This window comes from Eschrichtius robustus, chromosome 20, assembly GCF_028021215.1.
Source record: "Eschrichtius robustus isolate mEscRob2 chromosome 20, mEscRob2.pri, whole genome shotgun sequence".
NCBI classification, from domain to species: Eukaryota; Metazoa; Chordata; class Mammalia; order Artiodactyla; family Eschrichtiidae; genus Eschrichtius; species Eschrichtius robustus.
The window spans coordinates 40,069,991-40,095,961 of NC_090843.1; the positions used below are offsets into that span (position 1 = coordinate 40,069,991).

Consider the following 25,971-nt stretch of genomic DNA (forward strand, 5'->3'; position numbering starts at 1 on the left):
AGGGAGCACGTGTCATGGCCCCAGGCGGCTGGTTCTGTGCGTTCAGTCTGAACTAGGACTGGGAACGGAACAGATGAGGTGGCAGGAGGTGGCCCGGGAGGCCCGGGACACAGTGGGCTGTGGTCTGGGTCGCGGTGTGGATCTCCTGGAGTGCAGAACCAAAGCTAGACTGGTGGTTTGTGTTGGGCCTCTGCCTTATTGTACTGTAGCCAACTTCTGAGATCTTGGGGGTGGGATGGGGACACCTGCTGGAGAGCAGACCCCTGTGATCAGCTTTTAGTTCCAAAGTGGGGGGTGGGTGGGGGCTTCTTCCAGCTATTTTGAGAAGCAGTTTACGTCTTGGTAACAACTCCCCCCTTACACACACACACACACACACACACACACACACACACACCCCAATGTAAGTCTGTGGCCTTGGGTCCTTGGTGTGTAAAGTGAGCAGACTGCCCCCTATGGGTAGTTAAGACATAGGATTCTTTTTCTTCCTCTCCATCCCATTCCATTTAATCTTTTACCTGAGAGCAGAGAATTGCTAGAATACTATGGGAATCACAACTCTAAGCCCTGCTGAAATGGGATTAGAATAATAAGGAATTAGAATATAACTTCACTGACGAGAAGAAAACCTGTGTTCAGACCCCAGCCCCACTTCCTGTTGCACGTGATCTGTTGGGTGGGACTTGATTTCCCGATAACGGGCCGCGGACAGACTGCCTTATCCTGAGTGTGCCCGTCCCCCATAATCTCTTTTCCTTCTCAAATTTCTTTTTATTTATTTATTTATTTATTTAATGTGAAGGACATTGAACAGAAAGCAAATCTCCATAATCTACCACCACCTTTTTGCGGGTGTGTGCAGGTTGTTACAGAACAGTGATTTCCCCAACTTGACTGCACATTGGAATCACCTGGGTTGAAAAAAACCAAACAAACCCAATGCCCAGGTCTCACCCTCAGATTCTGATGTAATTGATCTGGGTGCCACTGTGAGATTTTAAAAGCTTCCCAAGTGATGCTGATGGGCAGCCAAGTTGGAGAATCTCTGTTAAAGAAATTTAAAAATCTCTCTTTCCAAAAGGAAAAAGGGAAGACTATCTCTCTTTGCAGATGAGGAAAAAAAACAAGTTTGGGAAGGTTTGTAGGATACAAGATCAATGTACAAACCTTCCCCTCTTCCACAGCTGAAAGGCTTGGTATGGCTCCTTCCCAGTTTTTCCATGGGATTATGTGGACATAGACATCACATACCCACAGTGGTCTACAGCTTTTATTTTCTGTATCACGGCAATTTTTCCATGTCAGTACGTGAGACTCAGCTTCGTTCTCCAAAACTGGTATGACCATGGAGTCTACAGTAGATTTAGCAGCCATTGCTTCGAGTCTTCTTTCAAATGATACCCCAGTGAGCACTCTTATATAGATCTCTGCCTGTGGTTTTTTTTTTTAAGGAAAGATTCCAGGTGTGGGATTTTTGGGTCATAGGGTAGGGTCATCAAGGTGTTTTGTTTTGTTTTTTTTAAATTGGGGTATAGTTGTTTTACAGTGTTGTGTTAGTTTCTGCTGTACAGCAAAGAGGAGTTAAGTTCCCTGTGCTACGTATAGCAGGTTCTCATTAGTTACCTATTTTGTACATAATAGTGTATATATGTCAATCCCAATCTCCCAGTTCATGCCACCCCACTCCTTTCCCCCCTTGGTGTCCATTCATCTGTTCCCTACACCTGTGTCTCAATTTCTGCCTTGCAAACAGGTTCATCTGTACCGTTTTTCTAGATTCCACATATATGTGTTAATATACGCTATTTGTTTTTCTCTTTCTGACTTACTTCACTCTGTATGACAGTCTCTAGGTCCACCCACGTCTCTACAAATGACCCAATTTTGTTCCTTTTTTATGGCTGAGTAATATTCCATTGTATATATGTACCACATCTTCTTTATCCATTCATCTGTCGATGGGCATTTAGGTTGCTTCCATGACCTGTAATTAGTGCTGCAGTGAACATTGGGGTGCATGTGTCTTTTTGAATTATGGTTTTCTCAGGGTATATGCCCAGTTGTGGGATTGTTGGGTCATATGGTAATTCTGTTTTTCTATTCTACTGTTCTCCATAGTGGCTGTATCAATTTACATTCCCACCAACAGTGCAAGAGGGTTGGTTTCCTTTTCTCCACACCCTCTCCAGCATTTATTGTTTGTAGATTTTTTCATGATGGCCATTTTGACCGGTGTGAGGTGATACCTCATTGTAGTTTTGATTTGCATTCTCTAATAATTAGTGATGTTGAGCATCTTTTCATGTGCGTCTTGGCCACCTGTATATCTTTGGAGAAACGTCTATTTAGGTCTTCTACCCATTTTTTGATTGAGTTATTTGTTGTTTTGATATTGAGCTGCATGAGCTGTTTGTATATTTTGGAGAGTAATCCTTTATCCATTGATTCATTTGCAAATATTTTCTCCCATTCTGAGGGTTGTCTTTTCGTCTTGTTTATGGTTTCCTTTGCTGTGCAAAAGCTTTTAAGTTTCATTAGGTCCCATTTGTTTATTTTTGTTCTTATTTCCATTACTCGAGGAGGTGGGTCAAAAAATAGGGCCATCAAGTTTTAAGAGGGGTACAAGCTTCTCCTTTCCTTGGCCTGTACAATGCCTCGTCTGCACAGACTCATTAAAGTGGGTTCTAGATTTAATGTGGAGTAGAACCTGAGTTCAACCTCTTGGCTGTGTGACCTTGAGTTACTTTAACCTTTAGGATGGTAATACATATTCCAAACCCGGTGGTTGAGGATTAAGCAATGCAAGGGAAAGCATCTAGTGAGGTTCCGTGTTTGAATCTGAAGCTCTAAGGTAGCATCATTGAAGTTTTCTGCCTGAAGGGATTAATACAGTCTTCTGAGCCCTGGCCATTGTTTAACTCTGCTTTGTATTTTCCAATCCCATTGCTTCATCTTCAAATATTAGCAAGAAGGTTTATCTTTACAGATGAAGGAGTTTCTGGAGATGACCCCTCCCACCCCTCCCCGACCCCCTCACTTTGGAGCAGAACACTTTTCCTCGATTCCTTCACAAGCTGTCATGTTGCTTGTGAATCCTTTGCTAGTCTTGTTCAGTGGTCTGGGGTAGGGCTGAGATACTGTATTTATAGCAGGTTCTCAGGTGATGCTCAGTGCTTCTGGTCCATAAACTGCACTTTGAGAAGCAAAGTCTCCAGGACTTTTTTTTTTTTTTTTTTTTTTTTTTTTGCAGTGGTTGAACTTTTGTTGCCTTGCCTGAACATTAGAACCACCTGGGGAACTCTGTGCTCTGGTTTTTCCCGAGAACATTGATACAAGTAAATTAAACATTGACATAAGTAAATAAGAGTTGTTAAAGCATTTACATTCATCTCTGCAACAAAGCACAAACCAAATTGAGTAATTCACCATATCAGTGGAGGATTTTTGGTTTTAAGAAGACTTACAGTTTTTGCAGACAATAAAATTTGCTGTATGGGAGGCAGAGGATACAAGTGTGTATTCTAGAATAAGTTTGTCACATACCTCTAATGAGAGCTAACCCTGCTTTACAAGGATTAGCACGTATCTCAAGTGATCTTATACCAGCCATCCTTTACAAGGTGTGTCCCCATCTTACAGGTGAAAAAAACAGTTCCCTGTCTCCTTTATGTGTCTACCGCCTTCGTCTAGGCTCTTATTTCTGCTTACCTGGATCTAACGGACTAGGTCTTCAGCTTTCTTTCGCTTGCTATATACTCTTTGTCCTGCTCCCAGAATAAGCTAGAAACACAGTTTGGTGTGTGTGCCTTGCAGACCAAAGCTGGTTCTCTGTTGTCTACAGGAAAAAGTCCAGACTCTGCAGCGGGTGCAGGACCCTCATCGAGCCCACTAAATGACTTGACTCTCAAACATGACCCTATCTCCACGCCACTGTGTGTTTTACTGGTCCCTCACCTTGGAGTATCCCCTGTCCTTTTTCTGGGAGGGCTGCGTTGTGTCTTTGTTGCTGCGTGTGGGCTTTCTCTAGTTGCAGTGAGAGGGGGCTACTCTTCGTCGCGGTGCGCAGGCTTCTCATTGCAGTGGCTTCTCTTGTTGCGGAGCACAAGCTCTAGGTGCACCAGCTTCAGTAGTTGCAGCATGTGGGCTCAGTAGTTGTGGCACACGGGCTTAGTTGCTCCGCGGCATGTGGGATCTTCCTGGACCAGGGCTCGAACCTGTGTCCCCTGCATTGGCAGGCAGATTCTTAACCACTGTGCCACCAGGGAAGTCCTCCCCTATCCTTTTAAAACTCTTACTCATCCTCTGTTCTGACTTTACTGCTGCGAAACTACTATTTCATTGACTCATGATTTTGGGCGTGCATGCGAGAGACATGTACACGTGGATTCCATTGGTATTTAAAAATGCTCCAACACCATCTGAATAGATAAGTGTTCTGGGAGTTTAGAGAACTAAAGCACTAAACATAACTAGTCCCTTGGGGGAACATAGGGAGAATTTGGCGTCAAGAAGTGAGGCAGGAAGGGATTTGGTTTCCAGAGAAGGCTCAGCTTGTTCCAAGGGAGTGTGCGTGGATGAGGGAGCAGGAGTGGGGGGAGGCGTGTCTTCCTGCCCACCCACCTCCAAGGATCACCCAGGGTCAGGGAGAGTGGGGGAGCAGAGGCTCTGCCGTCACCTCTTGGCTGTCTTTGCTGTGCAGTCATATCAGGATCCTCTTACCTGGCTCTCATAGCATCCCCTTCTCTCTCCTGTTCTCGCAGGTATAACTGCTTCAGGCCTCCAGGATGGCGATCCAGTTCCGCTCACTTTTCCCCTTGGCACTGCCTGGAGTGCTGGCGCTCCTCGGCTGGTGGTGGTTTTTCTCTCGTAAAAAAGAGCACATCAGAAGCCACAACAAACAGATGGGGACCAGCGCTGTGAAGCTGAGGGCTGGCCCTGCCGCGGAGGAAGCGGTCCCCGTGGAGGACCCGTCTCCCGGAGCAGCGGCCCCGCCCCCCGGTGCCGCCCAGCCGCCTGAGAGGGAGCTCCCCACCGCCAGCAAGCCCCCTGGGGAGCCGCCCGCCCTGCTGCGGGCACACCCGGCCTACCGGCGATCAGAGTCCTCGCGCGGCCTTCCCAGCGCCGCGGACACGAGGTTTCGTCCAGGACCACGCAGAGAGGACAGTGCAAGGATGGAGCTCGCTCTGACGGGTGACGAAGCTAAGTCTGCTCCTCTAGAGTGTCCCCTGCCGTCCCCAAAAGGCGTTCCGTTCCCCCACGAAGCGGCTGAGGTGTGTAATCGAGAGACCGTGATGGGCAGGCCGGCAGGGTGGCGCCGGCAGGGCCCGCCTGCAGCCCCCGCAGAGAAGGTGGGCCCCGGGGAGAAGACCAGGGAGATGGGTGGCGCCGAAGGCACAGGTGACGCGGTGATGGGAGAAAACATGCTGGAAGAAGGTCCCGTGTCCCGGGAGCAGGGCCCCGAGTTGCCGAGCAGCAGAGCCCCCAGCCTGGCTCCCTTGGGAGGAGGGGGAGAGAAGGGGAGGAGCAGCCTGCTGGCGGTGGGCGAGGACCCTGTGGGGCAGTTGCTGAGTAGCTTCGTGGAGTCGGCCCACGCGGAGCTGGCGACGCCCGATGAGACGCCGACGCCCCGGGTCACGGGGAGCGGAGGCTGGGACGGAGACTTCAGCCGCGAGCTGGGCAAGGAAGAGACCTTGGACAAAAACGAGAAGGTTGAGCAGGCTGCCTTCCAGATCATCTCCAAAGTGATCTTGGAGGCCACCGAGGAGGTGCTGACCACCACGATGGGCAGGATTGCGGGTCGGATGTATCAGGCCTCGGCTGCTCAGCCCCAAGGGCCGAAGGAGGAGGAGAGCTGTGCCCGAGCCAACCAGAAAACTGCCCTAGGCCAGCGTGCCGCGGAGCCTGCTCTGGCCACAGCGGAGGCAGCCACGGGCCCGGTGGGCTCCGCCCTCCCCTCCGCAGACCTGCCGGCAGAGGATCTGCCGCCACCAAAGACCTACGTGAGCTGCCTGACCAGCCCTCTGTCCAGCCCCACCAAGGACAGGAAGCCAAAGAACTCCACACACCACATCTCCCTGGCCACCCGCCCTCCACCGGCTGCCCCGCTTGGAGAGTCACTGGATGAGGCAAGCATCCTGGCAGAAGATGCCGCTTGTGTTACCTGCATGTCCAACAACAGCCAGGGTGTCCCCTCAGTGGCCTCCTCTGGGCAGTGCTCAGATTCTGTCAGCACTTTGGGGCTCGAAGACTCTTGTACAGAGACCACCTCCAGCCCCAGGGACAAGGCTACCACCCCGCTGCTGCCAGAAAGTACTGTGCCCTTCAGCAACGGGGTGCTGAAAGGGGAGCTGTCGGACCTGGGGGCTGAGGATGGATGGACCGTGGATGCGGAAGCAGATCATTCGGGAGGTAGGAGGGCCTGGGGTGTCCCTCAGAGGACCAGGGGGTCTCCCTTTATTTGGTCGGGAAAGGCAGCCGGCCTGCAGAAAGTCGGGGTACAGCATAGAGCTGGTGGGTAACTGCAAAGTTAAGCTGCCCTGAACCCCAAAGCCACGGGAGCTGTAACTTGGTTCGTCAGCCAGGGACCCTTCCCAGTCCTTCCGAAGGAACCAGCTCAAAGTTGGGTTCACCCATTAACCTAAGTGTGTCTCTCTCTCCTAAACGCTAACCTCGTAAATAGCTTTTTTCAAAAAAAAGGAGAGGCCTCCTCAGCTTTAATTCCCTTGAGTACCAAGAATGGGTAAGCTTTTTTAATGATTTATTTCCTTTTAATCATGTGCTTGTTCCCATGTCTTCGCCTGCTTTCCTTCTCCAGAAGCTCTTTCGGGGTAAGTGCCCAGAGAATGGCCACAGCCTTGAATCCTTGCGGGAGGCTCGCGCCTTCCTGCGTGTTGCTGTCACCTATTCCTTCGCAGAGAACCTCAGCCATTTCCTTTCTGTGCAGCTGCAGTTCCACCCCCGGGAAAGGGGCACTTTGGTAACGAAGTGTCCACTGGGTTTTTCGAGTGCTGACCCCAGCGTAGACAGTTCAGACCGCTAACTTACAGGTCAGCAGCTCCTGACCCTGGTTTTGCAGCTTCCCTGGGGTATTTTCATTTATCTCACGGAAAGAGGCCATGGATTCCCTCTGTGGGTATCCAGCTTGCTTGTCCTGGAGCCACTCCCTGCCGTTTCAGCTCCAGGAAGGTTGGGACTCTTGGGAAGTTTACTGCTTTCAGCAGCATCTGGTGTGTACCACACACCTGTAAGATGCTATTGTTGATTAAGACACTACTGTTTTGTGTGTACCTCTAAAAGAAAAAAAAATGCTACTGCTCATGAGTGTAGGAAGCCAGAGACCGTAAGATGCACCCAACTTCAGGGATGTTAAAATGTTTTAAAATTACTTTAAAGCATCTTAAAATGGGTGAAAACCTTTTAGGAATAAAGGAGTTTTTCCCTTTGCCTCTTGCCCCTCAGCCTCACCATGCTGACTCCAGTTTGATTGTAGTGGCTACTCAGATGTGTCCAGGCTGCAGGGGAGAGAGTGGTGAGCAGGGGGGCGTGGGCATGGCAGGTGGGAGCATGGTGGAGCCACCCACTGAGCACTAGCTGTGCCCGGCTCCAGGCTCGAGCCTTCCAGCATTCTCCCGCAGTAGCCCTGCCTTGGGCGCGAGGAAGTCAAAGCTTAGAGTGGCCCGGGGACCACCCAGCTGAGTGGAGCCGGCCTTGCCGGAGTCCTGGTGTGGTTGGAGCCGCCTCTAGGTGTCACTGGGGTGACAGGCCCGTCCTGTTCTGTCGGGCAGCGGCTGGGGGCCGTGTACGAGCCGAGCCCCGCGTCAGCCGCCTCCGGTTCTAGCAGGTCGGCTAAGCAGGCTTCTCTCCGAAGGGGTGGTGTTGCCTGCGTGAAGCCCGACTGAGCCCCCGGGGTTGAAGGAGTCACTTTGCGGTGACTCGTCCTTAGCTGGCAGCAACGCCTGCCTCCTCGGCATCCAGGTAGAATGTGGATTGCTCGGCAGAGGATTATGTCCGTCCAGGGTTTGGAGAAACCATGTGGAAAATAACCTAGTTAGTAGACTCTCAGGGGTGATCTCCTTCTGGCAGTTGAGTCTTCCATATTTAAGCCAGAGCCACTTCTCTGAAGCTGGTCTGGCCCCCGTTTTCCTGTGATGGGCCCCTTGGCACACCCGCATGGGAGTAGGGCAGCCCCTGTCGGAGCCAGTCCCGCTCCCCGCTCTCTCCTCTCGGGACCGAGCTTTCGCTCCGGTTTTGAGCGGGGGTCCAAGACCCACCCTGAGCCCAGAAGAGCATTCAGAGGGGCACGAGTCAGGCCTAAGCAGAGGGAAGGGGGGCCTCCTTCAGTCACCTTCTCTGGCAGGGCCCTGTCCGGGATGAGGGCGATGGAGGACTGTCTCTAGCTCTGCTTGGCTGAAGGCCACCGCTTGTGTACACAGGCCTGGGGCCTTGGGGACCAGGGGCCCTTCGTCTGAGGGGCTGCATAGTTGGAAGGGTGCGGACCAGCTGTGACGGGTTGGTCTCCATGGGGGCCTGAACCTCCTTCCAGCTGCTGAGACTGTGGGACCTGCTGGCCCCCCCCACACACACCGCCCCGTGGACCCCCCTTCCTGGGCCAGCGTCGGTCTCTTCCCAGTTCACCACTTGTCTCTGCTCCAGCAGCTGTGCTGGGCGCGGCTGCCAATTAAGCAAGTGGGACTGCAAGTGACAGGCTAAAATTAGGTGTCTCTACACCCCCAGGCCTCCTTTCATTGGGGCTGTTCTGAGCCTTCTAGACTGCGAGTTGACAGTCGCCTGCCAAGTTTGAGGGAGGGGGCATGGGGCGGGGGCCTCCCAGGAATGCGAGTTTGGAAGTTGGATGTTATTAACTGGTCTGGCTGGTGTCTGTGCGTGTTGCTTCCTCCCCTGCAGGTTCGGACGGGAACAGCATGGATTCGGTGGACAGCTGCTGTGGCCTCAGGAAGCCTGACGGTTTCCAAAATGCCCAGGCAGGCTCCCATCCCAAGAAGGTCGACCTCACCGTCTGGGAGATCGAGGTGCCTAAGGTAAGGGCTGCGAGCTCTCGGTGCCCCGAGGCGCAGCGTCATCGGGCTGGGGGCAGGGGTCTGAGGGAGGGGCCGTAAACCGGAAGAAGCCCCCAGGGAGCCAGAGGCTGAAGGGATGGGAGCGCTCCACTTCGCCAGGGTCCAGAGAGCTTCCTGCAGAGTGAAATCCCTCCAGCTGCCTTCAGGAGCGTCCTCTTCAAACTCGCAGGCCTGCTCCCCTCCTCTGGGGCTTTTCTTTTGGTTCTGGGGCTCAGATCTGTTTGGAGATGCCAGCAAGACCAGACTGAGGGCAGGGGCCGGCCAGGAGTCCCCTCACTGTGCCCTGCTCATGCTCTCCAACGCAGAGTGTGTTTTATAATTGAGCACAGCATACATACATCTGTATCTTAGAGGGCTTGAGAAGTATAGCAGTGTAGGAAGAAAATAAAAATCAGCTCTAATTCTACCCCTGAGAGTGACTGGGAAGACTTTTATTTCCTTCTCGTCTTGCACCCTGTGGTTTTTAAACAAAACTAAGATTATGTTGCTTTAATTAATGCTTTTAAATATTTAACAATTTAGTTTTCCTGTGTTATTCTTTGAAAATGTAATTTTAACTGCATTATACATTGTGTGAATGTCAATTTACTTCACCAGTCCCCCAGTTCCAGGGTGCTCAAGTGGTTTCTAGCTTCTTTTCTAACTTACATCTTACTAGCTTGGTCGTGATGTTTGTCTCTGGGGCTCAGAAATAATTGGCCAGCTGCATTCTCCTGAGGCTCTTAGCCTCCCACCGAGGTGGAGACTTGGATTGGTTTGATCTCGGGGTCTAGGGGGCTGCTCTGCCCTGTGGTTCTGGCTCCCTCAGCTGTTTCTTCCCCTGGTGACCCTGATGGCAGTCCTGCCCTCTTCTTCAGTGGTTGCAAAGGGCACACCCAGGCAGCTCTGGGGGAGGAGTGACCACGTCCCTAGCAGCTCCTCGGGGTGGGGTCGTTGGGGAATGTTTCAGGGCTTGTCTTACACTGTGGCTAAGTTTGGCTCCTCTGGCCTGCGGGGCACCTGTGTTCTGGAGTTGGCAGCAGGAGCCCAAGGGTTCTTTCATAGACCTTTATTTTCAAATCGAGCCTCTTCTTCGGACCTGAGCAGACTTGGAGAGGTGGACGACTTGTAAATCAAACGTCGTGCTAGTGAAACATCTATCTTACAGTGTGGATCTGGGAGGAGAAAATAACTGCCTTTGCAGCTTCTGAATATGGGCCCCACTGTCGGGGATGAAATGGAAACTGCCGAGGCCTGGAACCAGACTGCCTAGTTCAGCCGCTTAGTAGCTGTGTGAGCTTGGGCGAGTTACTTAACCTCTCTGGGTTTGTTCCCTCAACTGTACAATGGTGATAAACACATGCTGTTTGTTTCATACATTTACTCTGAGTAAATGTGTAAGTGCTTAGAACCGTGCCTGGCAAGTGAGTGCTGACGTGTTAACAGATATTATGTTCGCGTCTGACCTGGTATAAAACAAAGGCAGGTCTTGGGGATGCAGGGAATTGATTTCTCATTAAGTTCTCATCTTTCTTTCTCTCTGGAAGCACCTAGTTGGTCGGCTGATTGGCAAGCAGGGACGGTATGTGAGTTTTCTGAAGCAGACATCTGGTGCCAAGATCTACATCTCAACCCTGCCATACACCCAGAACATCCAGATATGCCACATAGAAGGTCAGTGGCAGCTGCTGCCCTGTGTTTAGTTTTCTTACCTGAAATGTAAGTAACTTGAAGCATTTGAGTCCCAGTTGCTCCCCTTTCGGAATTTAAGCCTCTGAATGGAAAGCCCTGCTTCTCACCCTAGGTGAAGGGAGTGGGGCTTCCCTTTACCCTCATCTCCACTTCTGGTGCTTGAAGGAGACTTGGGTCCCCCCTGAGTCTGGTCTTCTGGTCAGGAAAGGTGTGGGCACTCGGGCAGGCCAGGGGTCCTGGGTTGATGGTGGATGAAGGCCGGGCCTCGCTGTCTGCTAGGCTCCTGTTACCTTGAGTGTAGTCACAACAATAGAGGTCTCGTTTGAAAGGTCAACAGGCGTCAAGCTTCTTTAGATGCCTTTCATCCTAAGGCGAGGCCGGGCATTTTGGCACATTAAGGATGTACCTGAACTCTAGGAAAAGTCCCGTGCAGTGGGAGGTGTGCCTGAGTTCACTTTTTGCTGTTTGTCTTACCCCTGTGACTGTGTCCTGCTCCCCACACCCCACTCAGGCTCTCAGCAGCATGTGGACAAGGCACTGAGCTTGATTGGGAAGAAATTCAAGGAACTGAACCTCACCAACATCTACGCTCCGCCACTGCCTTCGCTGGCGCTGCCTTCTCTTCCAGTGACTTCCTGGGTGAGCACGCTCCTGGGGACCGGGGCTGCCTGTGCCCCTTTGCCCCAACCTGCCCCAAACAGGAGACTCCCAAGACCGTGGGCCAGGAAGGCCGGGAGCGCACTGGTGCCTGTGCCCTCTCACCTCTGCCCTCCACCAGTCAGTTCTGCTTCTAGCCTGTGTTCTCTGGATCGGGTTCAGGGCCGGAGTGCTGGTAGGAAGCCACAGGCCTCTCGGTCCCTGCTTGGAAGGACCACTCTCCCCTGGCTCTGCCGCCTGGGCACCCTTTGTGTTTTCAGGGCATTCGCCTAGAAAGGATTATAGTCTGTCCAGACTGGGTGTGTGCAGGCTGGCTCGGGACTCCTTAAAGCTGGTGCTGTGTCCTGGGTCACCTCTGAGACCTGGTTGGGACCCACCGTTTTGGGCTCGAACGGGCTCTTGCTGTGTCGTTGTTCCTTCCTCCTAGTTGAGCCAGGTCTAGCGGTGGCCCTGGCGAAGGATCCCCTTCGCCTTCCTGCCTCGTGGGAGGTTCCTGGGTCATAAAGGAGAAGAACCCCTGCCTCCGCCCCCACCCCGGAAGCCCTGGCAGAGGGGGAGCGGGCGCATCGGGGGCCCGCGTGCTGGGGCTGCAGGCTCTCTGGGGCCTGTCACCCTTCTCTGCCGTGTGCCCCCAGCCCTGCTGAGCCCCGTCTCACCGGGAGTGGAGCTGTAGGGTTCTGAAGGCCGAGAACACTGCATTTCACAGGTGGAGTGAATGTGCAGCTCCAAGCAAATGGCCTCTCTGGATTTTGTTTAGGGGAGGGTATCTTCCTCCTTCCAAAGACCCTTGTGCTTTGCGGGAAGAGGTGAATGTCCCTTTCCTTTCCCATGGGTATTTGGGAATGGGCTGAACCCCACTCCATGCTTCACTTCTGAGTCATAGGGTTTTTCCCACGAGGTTCGACCCCAGACCCACTCTTTTTTTAAGTAATTGAGTGGTTGGTGAGGCTTCCTCCCCTTGTGCTCTGTGGCTGGGTGGGACCGGAGAGGTGCCTCTCAGCCAGCAGCACTGAGAGGACGGGGGCGGGAGCAGGGGGGAGGCACAGAACTCCCAGCCAGTGGCTCTTTTTGTGGCCACCTGGCTGGGAGGTGGAGTAGATGCCCTACTGTGTCCAGCGCACCTGGATGTTGCCTTAGTATCAGGGAAGCTAGTGCCTTAGGGACAGTTTGTTTTTTTTTTTTGAGAGACCGATCTTGGCCTCTTCTAGGGTCTTTAACATGGGACCTCGCACCGAGCAAACCTACATTCCGAATCCCAGAGTGGGAATGAGTTGGGGAGGACGTCTGTGGAGAGTCGAGAAGAACAAATGACTCGGACTATGCAGACCTTGACAGTGGACCTGACCTCAGGCCGCTGCTTGCTGGTAGAAAGGCAGAGCAGAGAGATGCTGTCAAACTGGAACTCCTGGGGTCAGCTGCCGGTCCCACCAGTGAGCTAGCTGGCTGAGGGGTCCAAGGGCCGGTCTACCTCTTATTCTTGTTCTCAGTGGCCACCTCATTCCCGTTTGCCTTCCCTGGCTCTTATAGACTCTTGAAGGGGCGAGGGAGGGAAGTTGTGCCCAGGCCAGTGGGAGGCGGGACGTTCCATCCACAGCTGGCTCCTGGGAGCCTCTCTGCCCAGCTGAGCTGAGGCCGCCTCTAGTGGTTACTTGTGGTATTGCAGGGCAAGGGCCCCAGTGGAGCCAAACACTGCACGGCTAAAATAGTTTTCCTTGAACCTCTGTCATCTGGGTGCCATGTTGCTTTGGGTAGTCATGCCTTTTTCAAAGATGTGCCAGTTCAGAGACTTGCCCTGGGGCCTCAGTGCTTATCCCAGACATGAGAAGAGTTGCTGCAGTGCTCACTACCCCTCTCCTCTCTGCAGCTCATGCTCCCAGATGGCATCACTGTGGAGGTGATCGTGGTCAACCAGGTCAATGCTGGGCACCTGTTTGTGCAGCAGCACACACACCCTACCTTCCATGCGCTGCGCAGCCTGGACCAGCAGATGTACCTCTGCTACTCTCAGCCTGGAATCCCCACCTTGCCCACCCCGGTGGAAAGTAAGTGCTGCCCTGGGGGTCAGAGGGGAACCTGGGCTCTGGCCAGGCTTGGGGAGAAGCGTTGGGGGTCTCCTGTTGTTCTGCCCTTGGTCTTGAGCGGGAGGAGGCTGCTCTGGACCCTTCATGGGAACAGCGTCCCTGGGTTCTTGCTGTTGGCATGGAGTGTGCTGGGCTGAGTTTCCTGGCTAGCCCAATATGGCGTTTCCATCGGCTGATGGAGGAAAGGGGTCAGAGCAGAGTGTTGGCACCTGGGTTTGGATCCAGCTCTGCTACTTAACCTGTTGAGTGGGGCTGATGCCCACTTGATCTAGGAATTGCAGTTGGCTACTGTGTGTGTTAACACATGCACAGTACCTGATGCAGATAGATGCAGGTCCCATAGAAGATCCCCAAGTGCAACAAAGTCCTGTGGTGGGTTGGGTCATCTCTAGTCGACAGGTGAGAAAGTCATTGACTTGCCCAGGTGGTCCCTGTGCAGGAGCTTCAAGTCAGTGAAGTCAGTGACTTGCCTAGGTGGTCCCTGCACAGGAGCTGTTACCTTTGTTGCCCTCGTTAGCGGGAATCGAATGTCGAAACATGTCTCTAACCCACCCCATCAGGGACTCCTAACCTGGAGCCCCCAGAGGGCTTTAAGGCGTAAAGAAAACCTTTGAAATTTCGGTAGCACTTTTTTTTGGTTTTTCTTTTAGAGGAATAAGGATTTCACTTTTGTCAGATTCTCTGATGTTGCTTCAACCCAGAAGTAAAGACCAAACCGGAGGCCAGGAGGTGACTGCGCCAGGGGCTGCCTATAAGGGTTAGGACACAGTGTGGCCAGCTGTGTCACAGGCCCCCACCCCTGCTACCCCAGGGTGCGGTTGGTGACACTTGGGGGCACTTGCTCTCTGGCCTGGTTGGCTGCCCCGGGCATTAGTGCTCTCAGTACCTTCCTGAAGCAAAGGCCAGAAGAAGTGGGGTTTAGGCCTGGGAGCCTTCTGATGAGCCCTCCATCTGAGTTGTCGTGGGCCAGAGCAGGTGCTAGCTACCAGCCACTGAGATCTGCACTTGGAGGCTCTCTTTTCTTCTGGGACATTCCCTTAAGAGTATAAGGCAGATTTGCTGGTCCATTCCCTGAAGTTTGGAATTTACTTGGTTTATTCCAATTATCTGTGTCTACCTCTGGCTTCAGTAAGTCTCAGAGTAAACAGATGTGGATGAACACTTTTTGGTCTGCGTAGCTTTTTGGGCGGCACAGACGCAAGGCGGGCCAAGTCCTTCCCTTGGGGGATGCTTGCTGTCGCCCTGCCCTGCGCCAGGCCTTTGCACGTGCTCTCGTCCTGCCCTGCAGTAACGGTCATCTGCGCTGCCCCTGGCATGGACGGTGCCTGGTGGCGAGCCCAAGTGGTAGCCTCCTACGAGGAGACCAATGAAGTCGAGATTCGCTACGTTGACTACGGTGGATACAAGAGAGTGAAAGTAGACGTGCTCCGGCAGATCCGGTGAGTCGGGTGTGGTTTCTGCAGAGCTGGAGCCTGGGACGTGGGTTGATTCTTCCCTGCTGCTGCCTACTCTGTTTTAGCAGAGTATGATATAAACAAACTCCATGCTCGCCTCAGCCAGACGGAGCTAGAAAGGCCCGTCTGGTAGAAGAATTCCCCCACGTGTCATTCGGCAAAAGTGAGGCGGCTTCTCTTTGGGAGCTGGATGCAAGCAGCGCCTCTGAGGCCAGGCCTGCGGCAGGGCGAGCTGGGCGCTGTGGCCTGCTGCCTGTCGTGTGTACCTCTGTGTGGCTTCACCCTGGATTGTGGGGGTCACGGCGCTAAGCAGAAGGTGACCGTCAGCCCAGAGTGAGTCAGCCGTGAAGTCCGTGTTCAGCTTGTGCCCTTCTTGCCTTTCTAGGTCTGACTTTGTGACCCTGCCGTTCCAGGGAGCAGAGGTCCTTCTGGACAGCGTGATGCCCCTATCAGGTAACAGGTGGGGCCTCTGGCTTGGGGGGGTGCAGGCAGGTGTTGAAAGTAGGTCTTTCTCTTTGAGACCCTTGTTCTCACCTACAGGGCTTAAGCAAACACAGATTGCTGCCACTGCTTGATGGAGTAGGTCTGGGCGGAAGCCCGAGAACTTGCATTTCTAACAAGTTCTCCAGTGATGTCAGTGCTGCTGGTCCGTGGACCACCCTTCCAGGTCCACTGTTCTAGACTCTACCCAGGCCTCCAGCTTTGAGAGGCTTCCAACAGAGGCACCTCCCAGAACGTAGTTCATGAGCCGTTCCCAGACCTTAATCCTGCCCCTCCCGTCCTCACTGCCTCTCGCCTTGGGTTTGTCCTTGTACAAGGACGTGACCTGTATAATCTGACAAAGAATGTGGTCTGCGTGCCCTGCCCACTTAGAGTCACTGCCTGAATTGGGCTGTGTGGCCAGCTGCCTGGATCTGAGTTCCACCTACATCGCTCTGGGATCTGGTTGACCTCTGGCCACTGGCCTGTGTCTCCGTGTTCTCGCCTGTAAAGCGTGTTCTTGATTCGGTGTGAGAGTGCATACAACCTGCTCAGTCCACTCGGCCCCCAAATAAGTGGTGGTGGTGGTGGTGATATTTCCGCTGAAGGCAGGGTTTCTGTCCCTTTGGCCCTCCGTCCCCCAGTGGTTGGCATGCAGCAGGCACCCCGAGTGTACCCACTTGGAGCCCCGGGGAGGCTTGGGGCTCTGAACCTGGCGTAGGTGTGGCTACGCCCCATGGAGTTCTTAAGTCCGCCGGAGCGTGTGAAGTCTTCTGCTTGGAAAACACCTGCCAGCTGTGTGAGTGACGAGTACCTCGCCTCAGTGAGAGTCTAAATGCTGCTTTTCCTTCTCCTAAAGATGATGACCACTTCTCACCTGAGGCGGATGCGGCTGTGAGCGAGATGACGGGCAATACAGCACTGCTGGCTCAGGTGTGTGGCTGGGGGGCGCGGGGCAGGCTGGACAGGGTCTGTCTCGGGAGCCTCCGGCCTGGCATCTGCAGTCCCTCCCGGCCTCGCCTAACTCTCTGGGCTTCTTGGGAACCGACTCTTCGGAGCCTGCTTTCCTGTGGCTCACACCACGGCTTGGCCGGCAGTCTTTAAGGAGAAGTGCGTGGCGTAGCTCTTAGACGTGCTGTGGAGGGTTTTGTTTTTGTTTTTTTCAGGTGACGAGTTACAGTCCAGCCGGCCTTCCTCTGATTCAGCTCTGGAGCGTGATTGGAGACGAGGTGAGTTCTGTCCTCCTTCCCCTTTTAACGTCCAGAGACGCGGTTGGTGGCCACAGTTGGGAGTAATGCTAGTGTCATCTTCGTGGGTAGAGGCCGGAGATGCTGCTAAACATCCCACAGGGCACGTGACAGTCCCCAGAACAGAATGTCCGTGAGCCTTCCTGGACCTTGTCCATTTGGGTTTTCCCCTTCATCTCCTGGTCCTAAAGCCTAGATTTCCTCAGCCTATTGGAAAGGCTGTTTGCATGCCGACAGAACCTGTAAGTGAATCCCCTGTTGGCCCAGAAGATGAATCACATTTCCACCCCATGACTCAGGCGCCTGCAGGGGCAGCCTGGGCTGTGAGGGGGGAACCCATGCTGGCTTGGGAAGTGGTCCCTGGTGCCGTGGCCATGCTCTCAAGGGACCTCTCTCTCCTAGGTGGTGTTGATAAACCGGTCGCTGGCGGAGCGAGGGCTTGCTCAGTGGGTGGACAGCTATTACTCGAGCCTCTGACCCCGTCCCCACGCCGCTACTGGAGTCTTTTTTGCACTGTTGAAATTGGGCTTGGTACTCAAGGCAAAGACTTTACATCAGAATTACAAACATTTGTCGTCCCCAGAAATCCTTTCTTTCTGTACTGTAGTCATGTTGAGGTGTTTCGTCTCTGAGACAAGGAAAGAACTGTGGGTTCTTTTCAAAGCCATAGATAGCATGGCGTGTAACAAGCCAGTCTGCTTAACCTGGTTACAAGCTGTTTATTTAAAAAAAAAGTGGAAGGAAAACTGTCTCAACTAGGTTGTCCGGCCCCCCTCCATCCCGTTCCTCCCTTATTCCTATTTCCTCCCCTCCCCAAACCCAAAACCCTCTAGCAGACAGGCCAAGGGAGGTGTTGCTTGTGGGGAAGGGTTTCTTTTACCTTTAGAGTCTCTCTTCAGGGAGCAGGACATGAACTGACTGATGGGCATCGATCACTTGTACAGCTTACAAATGAATTTATGATATTTAACCGTTTTTTATAAATTCCATCTAGGTCTCTAAGAAGGCAGACTTTTTAATGCATCTGTAAATACAAAGCAATCATACCTCCAGCCTCGGTCAGTGGGAGAGGGGGGAACTGTTGTCTTGCCAAGCCCGGTTGTAATTTGTAACCATTTTCTATTTGTGCAAACTCTGTAAATATGTTTAAAAAATGTAATTATTTTGTACAAGATACACTGGAGAACGAAGGGAACCCACGATTTTTCCACATCCCATGTTGTCTGTGAGCAGAAGTTACTTGTGCCAGCTACCGCTGCCCGTCCCAGCTCCCATCGCGTCCTGCGTACCTGACAGCGTGACCGTATGGTATAGGTGTGATCCGGGGATTTTTTTTTTTTTTTTTTTTTTTCTGTACAAATTTGTTTAAAAAAAAAAGAAAAAAAAGCAGCTCATTGAATTACCTTGCAGTGGTCTGTGTTTGATTCTTTTTTAGACTGCATTCAGCATTGTGCAGTTTAAATAACTTAAAACTTATAAACTTATATAAATCTCAAATTGTATACACTATAACTTTGAGTCCTTTTTTTCCATGGTGAAAAAGGGGAGTGAAGGATGGTTGTAAGTGTGATGGGCTGTAGGATCCCAACTAAACTAGGAGACCCATGGCTCTTTGAAGACAGTTTAGCCAGAAATTTCCATCTGGTGTTTTCCCCGCCTTTGCCCCACACGGTGGCAGCCAAGCTTCCTCTGGCTTCCTCCAGTGATGGTCTCAAATAGCCAGGCTTGAGTTTAAAGCACTGGTTTCCCAAATTCTTTGTGCATTCTTAATAGATCTGTGAAGTTATTTAAGGTACTGCAGTGCTAAGAATGATATAAAAAAATACATTTACATGGTGAGAGCAGAGCTAAGTCTTGATCCAGGGGCCCCTCCTCTTAAAGGTAGGCCCAGGCCTCTGTGCCTCTGGGCTTGCCCACCCCTCCAGGGGTCTCTGGAGAGCTGAGCTGGCCCCGGGGTCCTTCACACTGAAGGCATTCTCCTGCAGAGCTGCAGCCACTCTCCTGGGCTGTGGGTACCAAGTGGTTAAAATAAAAGCCTCACTTTCCCTCATCTGTGGGATCAGGTAATGGTACCAACCTCGTAAGGCAATGAAATGAAATGGAAATGTTGGGTTGGCCAAAAAGTTCATGTGGGTTTTTCCTGTAAGGTGTTGCGGGAAAACCCGAATGAACTTTTTGGCCAACCCAATATCTCTGCTTGTACAGAGCTTGGCCCACTGCCCGCTCTCATGTGGTCTTACCCGCCAACAGCCCTAAGTCCCAGCGGCAATTGGGTGTGACTTCGGCCAAGGTGGATGATACTCTGGTCTAAGCTTTTTCCCTACAGTTTGCATCACTGGAGCAGGAAAGGGTGTGTGGGAGCCTTCAAGCTAGTTTGAGGAAGGCTCACAAAGCTGGGTGTGCAGGTTTGGTCTCTATCTTTGCGAGCCATGGAGGGGTTTTGATGGTGGGAACCACATGACTCTGGTGCAGGGAGGAGGATGGGCGAGGTGAAGGAGCAGAGACCAAAGCCAGGGTGGTCCAGCCGAGACAGGCTTCCTCTGGGATGGCTCTTGGTCTGACAAATGAGGGGGTCAGGATCCTTGGATAAGGCCCCACCCAGGACGGGGGAGGGGAGGGGAGGCCGTGGGGATGCGGAGGTGGGCTGTGCTTGGTGTCTCGGGTTTTAACCTTCAGGGTTGGAATACTGGAGGAAAAGTGAGTTGGAAGTTGCTGAAAGGCATGCACTTTTCGGATAAACGCTTCTTAGATTGCTGTGGGCCTTTGATTAATCTCCAGAGTTCTGAAAAAGTTTTGAGTTTGACCATTTTGCCGGTAATCTTGCTGCTTTTACAGAGGAGTGGGTTTACGGTTTTACAGAGGTGCTTATTCCACCCGGCCAGATGGCGACCCTCCGGGCGAGTACATTTTTGATATGTTCTTTGAATTACCTGTGGGCCATCCAGTGGCCAGCTTAAGTGTGAACTTGACCTCTTGGGAGAAGCTGGGGCTGGAGAGGGTGTAAGGGAGAGGTGGATGGCTGAGTCCAGGAGCTAGAGCATCCAGCCTGTTCTCATTGCAGGTGTTTGTGTGGACTGTAGCCCCTCTCTGGTTCTTGGGGCCCTGCTGGGTACGGGAGGAGTGACCAGACCCAGTGGGGTGTCAGCGTGGAGGCTGGGTTCTGGGGTTACTGCTGCACCTTGTACAGCTTAGAGGTGGCACCGAACCACTGCAGGCTGAAGATCGAACAAGGTTTAGCTGGAGAACTTCCTGTCAGACGCCGTGCTCTTTTACAGGTAATGCTTAGTCCTCATGACAACCCAGTGAGGCAGGGCCTGATGCCAGAGGTAGAAGATGGGGACTAGACCAGTTTGCAGATGGAGTGGAGCTGAGACTCAGAGCCAGGTTCTCAACCACGACTGCTCCGCAGCAACATGAGGACGATCGTGCCTCGTTCCGTGTCCCCGAACACACGCCGCAGTGGCTAATTGACCAGCCCACAGGAAAGCTTTGGAACTGAGAATTGGAAAAACACTGGCGGGAGAGATCCATCATTTTGCCTGTTTGAAAAAATTAAAATTTATGTAAACAAATCCAGGAGAAACTTGGCAGCATCTAGGCCAGAGTGAACATTCTTAACTCTATGATGATCAAAAAGGAAGACTAAGACTCCGTGAACAAGTGTCATAAAGGATGTGGACAGAAAATTGAAAACCCAGGCCCGTTTCAGGACCAGTGCCGTCCAGTAGACATAGTTTAAATTTTCTAGGAGCCTCAATAGAAAGGAAAAAGCAGATGAAATTAATAGTTTAACCCAGACATAGTTTAAATTTTCTAGGAGCCTCAATAGAAAGGAAAAAGCAGATGAAATTAATAGTTTAACCCATTTTTTCAACATGTAATGGACATTAGAAATATCGAGATATTTTACAGTGTTTTTATACGAAGTTTGGAATCCCATGTGTGTATTTTACACTCCAGCCTGTGGGTTCAGACTCAACGGTAGCTCAGGTGCTCCACAGCTACAGGTGGCTGGAGACTGCCACTCTGGACAGCTCAGGACTGGACTATTCCGTTGGTCACCATCACACCAGTACTAACAGCCTCATGGATATGTTCTTACTCAAAAAGTGCTAGATTCTTTTGTGCATTTTTTTCTCCAAATGAACTTTAGAATGATTTTTTGGGGGAGGGGATCATGGGAAACGTTCTACCACACTTGAAAATAATGCATATTGTTGGTTTGGTATAAAGTTTTATGTAATCTGTTAAATTCAGCTTGTAAATTATTTAAATCTGTTTTTCTTTTTTGCTATCTCCCTCCACCCGCCCCCCCTTTTTTTTGGCCTGTACTATCTGTCCATTTCTAAGAAAAGTACATTAAAGGATTGTATATTGGTATTATCATGTTTTCCTGTTTTTCCTCAACAGCTGCTTTTTATAAGTTTTGGTTGAAGCTTAGTTTTAAAAAGCTCGTGGGAATTCCCAGGTGGTCCAGTGGTTAAGATTCTGGGCTTTCGCTGCTGTGACCCGGGTTCAGTCCCTGGTCAGGGAACTGAGATCCCACAAGCCACGTGGTGCAGCCAAAAAAAACCCAAAACTTGTGAATGGTATTTTCTCATCAACATAAAATGTCTTCCTGTTTGGTGCTTTTTGTTTTGAACTTATATTCAAAAGCATCTTTTCTCCATCACTTTACAGGAGGTAGGTGGTTTGTAAACAGCACATTGCTAGAATTTTTTCTTTTTTGGTGAAATCTGGAAAGTCAATAGGTGAATTTGTTGATTGTGATCACTGTTGCAATATTATTTGTCATTTAGTTCATTTTCCTATTATGTTTTCTAATTGGCTCTTTTTTTGCTTTCATCATTATTTGTTTGGTCAAAAATTTTCCCTGTAGTAAGTTAGCATTCAATGTCTTGATTCTGTGTTATCAGAGGATTTCAGTTATCCACTTTCTCCCTGAACAAGAAGAAACTCAGCAGAATGTTAGGTTTCTGCCCTTCCTACAAGTGCACGTGTGCACACACACACACACACACACACAAACACACACACACTGTGTCTCCTGGGTTGTTTTGAAATCATCCAGAATTCAGTTCAGGATTACAAACTTCTCACATATGCCTGTATCTCAGGAATCTTTTAATGGTGATACTGAACTTCAATCATGTTATCAAAGTTTTTGGTCCAACTCCCTATTGGGAGCTCTGTTTGCTCCCAAGTTCTTTATTTTGATTCACTTTTGTCTGTTGTATTTCTTTTGAGTTTTTTTGTTTTCTGAACAGGTATGAATCCTTGCATGTATGAATCCTGTCTTTTTGTCCTGACACACCAGTGTTTGTCAGGCTGAGCATCTCTGCTGGAGTGGACATCTTGCCAAAAAATTCACCCTCTCTCCCCCTCTGCACAGTAGGATTGCACATCTTGGCACTCGGGCATCTCAGCAAAAGGTGGGTCGAGGTGGCCTTTGTCCCAGGACAGATGCTTCAGGAGCCAGCGTGTGAGTCACTGGGCCTCTCCCTCTGGCCCAGCATCCACCGAGTTCCCGGTGGAGACTAGTCCATGTGCCTGGGTCCCGGCATGAAGATGGTGTAGGACAGAGCTGCAGCCAACCCAAGACACCTCGTGTGGTGTACGAAGCAGGTCTGGCATGAGTCACGAGGTCTGGGGGTCACATGTGGCCTATCCTAGCTTGTCCTGATCAACAGAACCATTCTGGGTCCCAGACTTTCCTCTGAGGACTCAGAGCTCTGGCCATGGCCTTGGGGCAAGTTCCTTGCCCTCTCTGTCCCCTTAACTGAATTAGTACACAGAGGTACTTGCCAGGTTTGATTTTAGACTGATCTGTAAGGGCCTTCCTGGAGATTCCTCTTAATGAGGCTGACTTATTTTGTATTTTTACAAAGCAGATAATCTAGGAGAGATCTTGGCTGTTTGTTGCTAGCAGTAGGCCCAGCTGACATCTGGTGGCGACAGACGGCGTGTGAGAAGCTGGGGAAGGCGACCACCTCCTACCTCGACCAGGGATGGGTTTCTCATCTCTCCCTGCCCCCCTGACTTGGTGAAGGGCAGGAGCTCTGCCTACTCCCACTGATCTCTTCCTCTCCATTGAGTGCCTGCTGTATGCCAAGCATCCTGCTTAGAGGGCTGCAAGGATGGGGCGCACTCTGGCCCTTTAAGAAGCATCTCTATTTGGGAGGTGGGCTCCGTGAGGTCTGCACAGATGGTGCTTTGCTGTGGAGCTGCCTTCCCTCACTTCCTATGGGATCCTGGCAACCACTGGTTGAGGTGGGCACCCGGGGCTCAGAATCAGCAGAGCTGGACTTGAACCCAAGCCTTCCAGACTTGACTGTGCTTTTCCCTGCATGCAGTGCCTCTGCTTCACTTCATGGAGCCAAAGGAGCCGTGTGGACAAGGACGAGTGAGGCCCACCTTCCTGTGCTGCTGCGGGGGCTCCCGGCAGGAGGCGGCCTCCACCAGGCTCCGCTGAAGGAAGGCGAGGCCGAGGAAGGTGGGGGCAGGGGGAGGAGAAGCAAGGCCCTCCTCCTGCTGAGATGGGGCTTGTCCCATGGGTCTGGCTCACGGCACTTGGACAAGGGGCTGGTAGAAGAGCAGACACAGCTTCACAGCAGGCTGTCTGCAAATGCGTCCTGTGGGCAAGTTCTGTCTCTGTTTTTGGTTTTTTAAAGGGTGATGAACGTACACAGTACACAATTCCAAAGATACGTGAAGATAACAATGCAAGGCTGCCTCCTTTCCTGTCCCCCAGACATACATTTCCTCTCCGGGGAGACTATTATGAGGTTCTCATGTTCCTCTTCAGCCGCGTGCATGATAGTGTGACGTAAACACGGTCACAGCCAGGCCTGTGATTGTAAATAGTTTTACTCTCACACAGCGATGGCCATTGTTTACCTGTTGTCTAGGGCTGCGTTTGTGCTGCAGCCACGAAGTTGAGAACCTGTGATAGAAGCTGCCCTGCAAAGCCCCAAATACCTAGTCCTTTACGGAGAAAGTTGGCTGAGCCACCCCCCCACTGTAAACTCTTGTGCACTTGTCCCCCCAGTTTAAAAATCCAACTCAGTATGTCCTGCCTCTTCCAACCGTGAAGTCTTCAGACGTTGAGAATTACAGAATCTTGAGGTTCCTTGGGATTCTCTGTAGGGGCAGCTCTGTGTCTTGTAGACTGCCCCCTGCTGGAGGCCTTGTTCCTGGCTGGGTGACCAGGCCAGAGCCCTGGGTGGACCAGGAAGGCCCTCATTGGGGCAGCAAAGTGTGGTCCACAAGCCCAGTGCACCGGCAGCACCTGGAGAGACTCTCAGGCCCCCCACTGACCCACATCTTCATCTTAACAAGACTCCCGGTGATTCGTGTGCACATCAGGGTTTGAGAAGCACTGGTCCAGGGGGGTTGGTTGTGTCCAACCCTGGCTGCATATTGGAACTGCTTCTAAAACTACCAATGCCTGGGACCTGTTCTCAGAGATGCAGATTTAACTGAGCTGGGCTGCAGCCTGGGCATTGAGGTAAATATATGTACATGTGTGTATATATATTATTACCTTTGAGGTACAGTGTATACTCTATATTTGTGTATAAAGTGCACAAATCTTGAGTGTAGAATGTATACATTTTTGCATATAATGACACCTTGGGTAACCATGCTCTGGTGAAGAAAGAGGAACATTTCCCGGAGTTTCTCTCATGGAGTTTTCTAGTCAATACTCCCTCCCCAGGTAATCATCATTCTTTTATCACCTCAAGATTAGTTTCACCTATTCTGGAACTTCATATGAATGGAATCATCCAGTAAGTACATGAGCATCTTGTAACATCTTGTAACCTCCAAAAGTAACAGGAGGTTACTTTTTCAGACAGTCTTTCTCAAATCAGGGGCTCATGCCATCTGCTTCAGAGTTTACCTGGAGTGACTGTTAAAAATGAAAAGTGGGGCTTCCCTGGTGGCGCAGTGGTTGAGAATCTGCCTGCCAATGCAGGGGACACGGGTTCGAGCCCTGGTCTGGGAAGATCCCACATGCCGCGGAGCAACTAGGCCCGTGAGCCACAACCACTGAGCCTGCGTGTCTGGAGCCTGTGCTCCGCAACGAGAGGCCGCGACAGTGAGAGGCCCGTGCGCACCGCGATGAAGAGTGGCCCCCGCTTGCCACAACTAGGGAAAGCCCTCACACAGAAACGAAGACCCAACACAGCCATAAATAAATAAATACATAAATGTATTAAAAAAAAAAAAAAAAGCAAAGTGCTGAGTCCTACCAGAAACTCTTAAGAATGGGACTGGGGATCTGCATTTTCAATAAATCCCCCAGCTAAACTCCTGCCCTCTTAAATTTGAGATCTACTACTTCTAGAACTTGGGGCAATTTGATTTTCCTCTTTAACAGTTATGCCCCCTTGCTTCAGATTGTGAAAAGATGGAACACTTATTTCCTTCTTTAACCTGGCTGCCAGGAAGTGTTGAGGACCGTTTTGGGTTAAATTAAATTAGCAATTAAATATTGTGTAACCTGGGTGGCTGTTTTGCTGTCTGCCAGTGTGTCAAGAGTTGTCATGCCTTAGGTTAGAAGAATCTGGGGGACAAACACCAAAGTCTGTACAGTTGAATTTCTGGCTTCAAAAGACTTGTCCTCCAGTCTCAGTTCTGCCTGTGGTTGCTCAGAGGATGAAGAGAAATTATTTAACTTCGATAAAAAGCTTACCTAAAAAAAAAAAAAAAAGTAGAGATAACAAAGGTTAAACGCACTCCCCGCAAGCCAAGAATTTCTTGGATAATCTTCAGGGTCTGCAATTCGCCCAGCACAGATTGCTGCCACTGTGGTCTTAGACCACTAGATGGCGCCATAGCACAAGTTTCTGGAGGTATTGACTCTACCAACCGATTTGTCTTCGAACAGTGGTTCTTCAAGTAAGGTCTCAATCTCAGAATTTATTAGAAATGCAAATTCTCAGGCTCTACCCCAGATCTACTGAATCAGAAAGCGTTTTAACGTGCCATCCAGGTGGTTCTGCTGCACGCTTAAGTTTGAGAATCACTGTCCTAGAATCTACCTTGGGGTAGCTTGGGTAAACGTGAGTGGAAGTGGATAGAGGTCTTGCTGGAGAGGGGTGAGCGGGGTCAGGGGGGAAGGCTGGGGAGGGGGACAGTGAAGGTCGCTGGTGCAGGGACACCCACGTTGTCCATATTTGGACAGGGCTCGTCCAAATAGGGGAGCAGTTAAGGAACAAGAGACTGGGTGGCGATTTTTTATTTTTCTTTTTAGGTTAGGCATGTCAAATGGTGTCAGCTGGATGGAGGGAAAAAGGGG

General features: G+C 51.3%; 1 protein-coding gene across 4 annotated transcripts in view; it reads left to right on the plus strand.

Moving 5' to 3' along the window:
• The window catches only part of AKAP1 (A-kinase anchoring protein 1), a 32,143-nt gene extending 14,071 nt beyond the window's left edge, over window positions 1-18,072 (plus strand). For 3 of the 4 annotated variants that reach the window (XM_068530792.1, XM_068530793.1, XM_068530794.1), the window contains 10 exons: window positions 4,761-6,408; window positions 8,905-9,038; window positions 10,604-10,730; window positions 11,260-11,387; window positions 13,270-13,447; window positions 14,775-14,925; window positions 15,326-15,393; window positions 16,280-16,353; window positions 16,587-16,649; window positions 17,070-18,072. In XM_068530792.1, coding sequence (XP_068386893.1) covers window positions 4,785-6,408; window positions 8,905-9,038; window positions 10,604-10,730; window positions 11,260-11,387; window positions 13,270-13,447; window positions 14,775-14,925; window positions 15,326-15,393; window positions 16,280-16,353; window positions 16,587-16,649; window positions 17,070-17,144 — 2,622 coding nt within the window. In that variant the 5' untranslated portion in view covers window positions 4,761-4,784 and the 3' untranslated portion in view covers window positions 17,145-18,072. Of the gene's footprint in view, window positions 1-4,760; window positions 6,409-8,904; window positions 9,039-10,603; window positions 10,731-11,259; window positions 11,388-13,269; window positions 13,448-14,136; window positions 14,755-14,774; window positions 14,926-15,325; window positions 15,394-16,279; window positions 16,354-16,586; window positions 16,650-17,069 lie in introns of those variants that run through there. The other variant, XM_068530795.1, reaches the window with a different exon arrangement.
• Window positions 18,073-25,971: the final 7,899 nt, after the last annotated feature.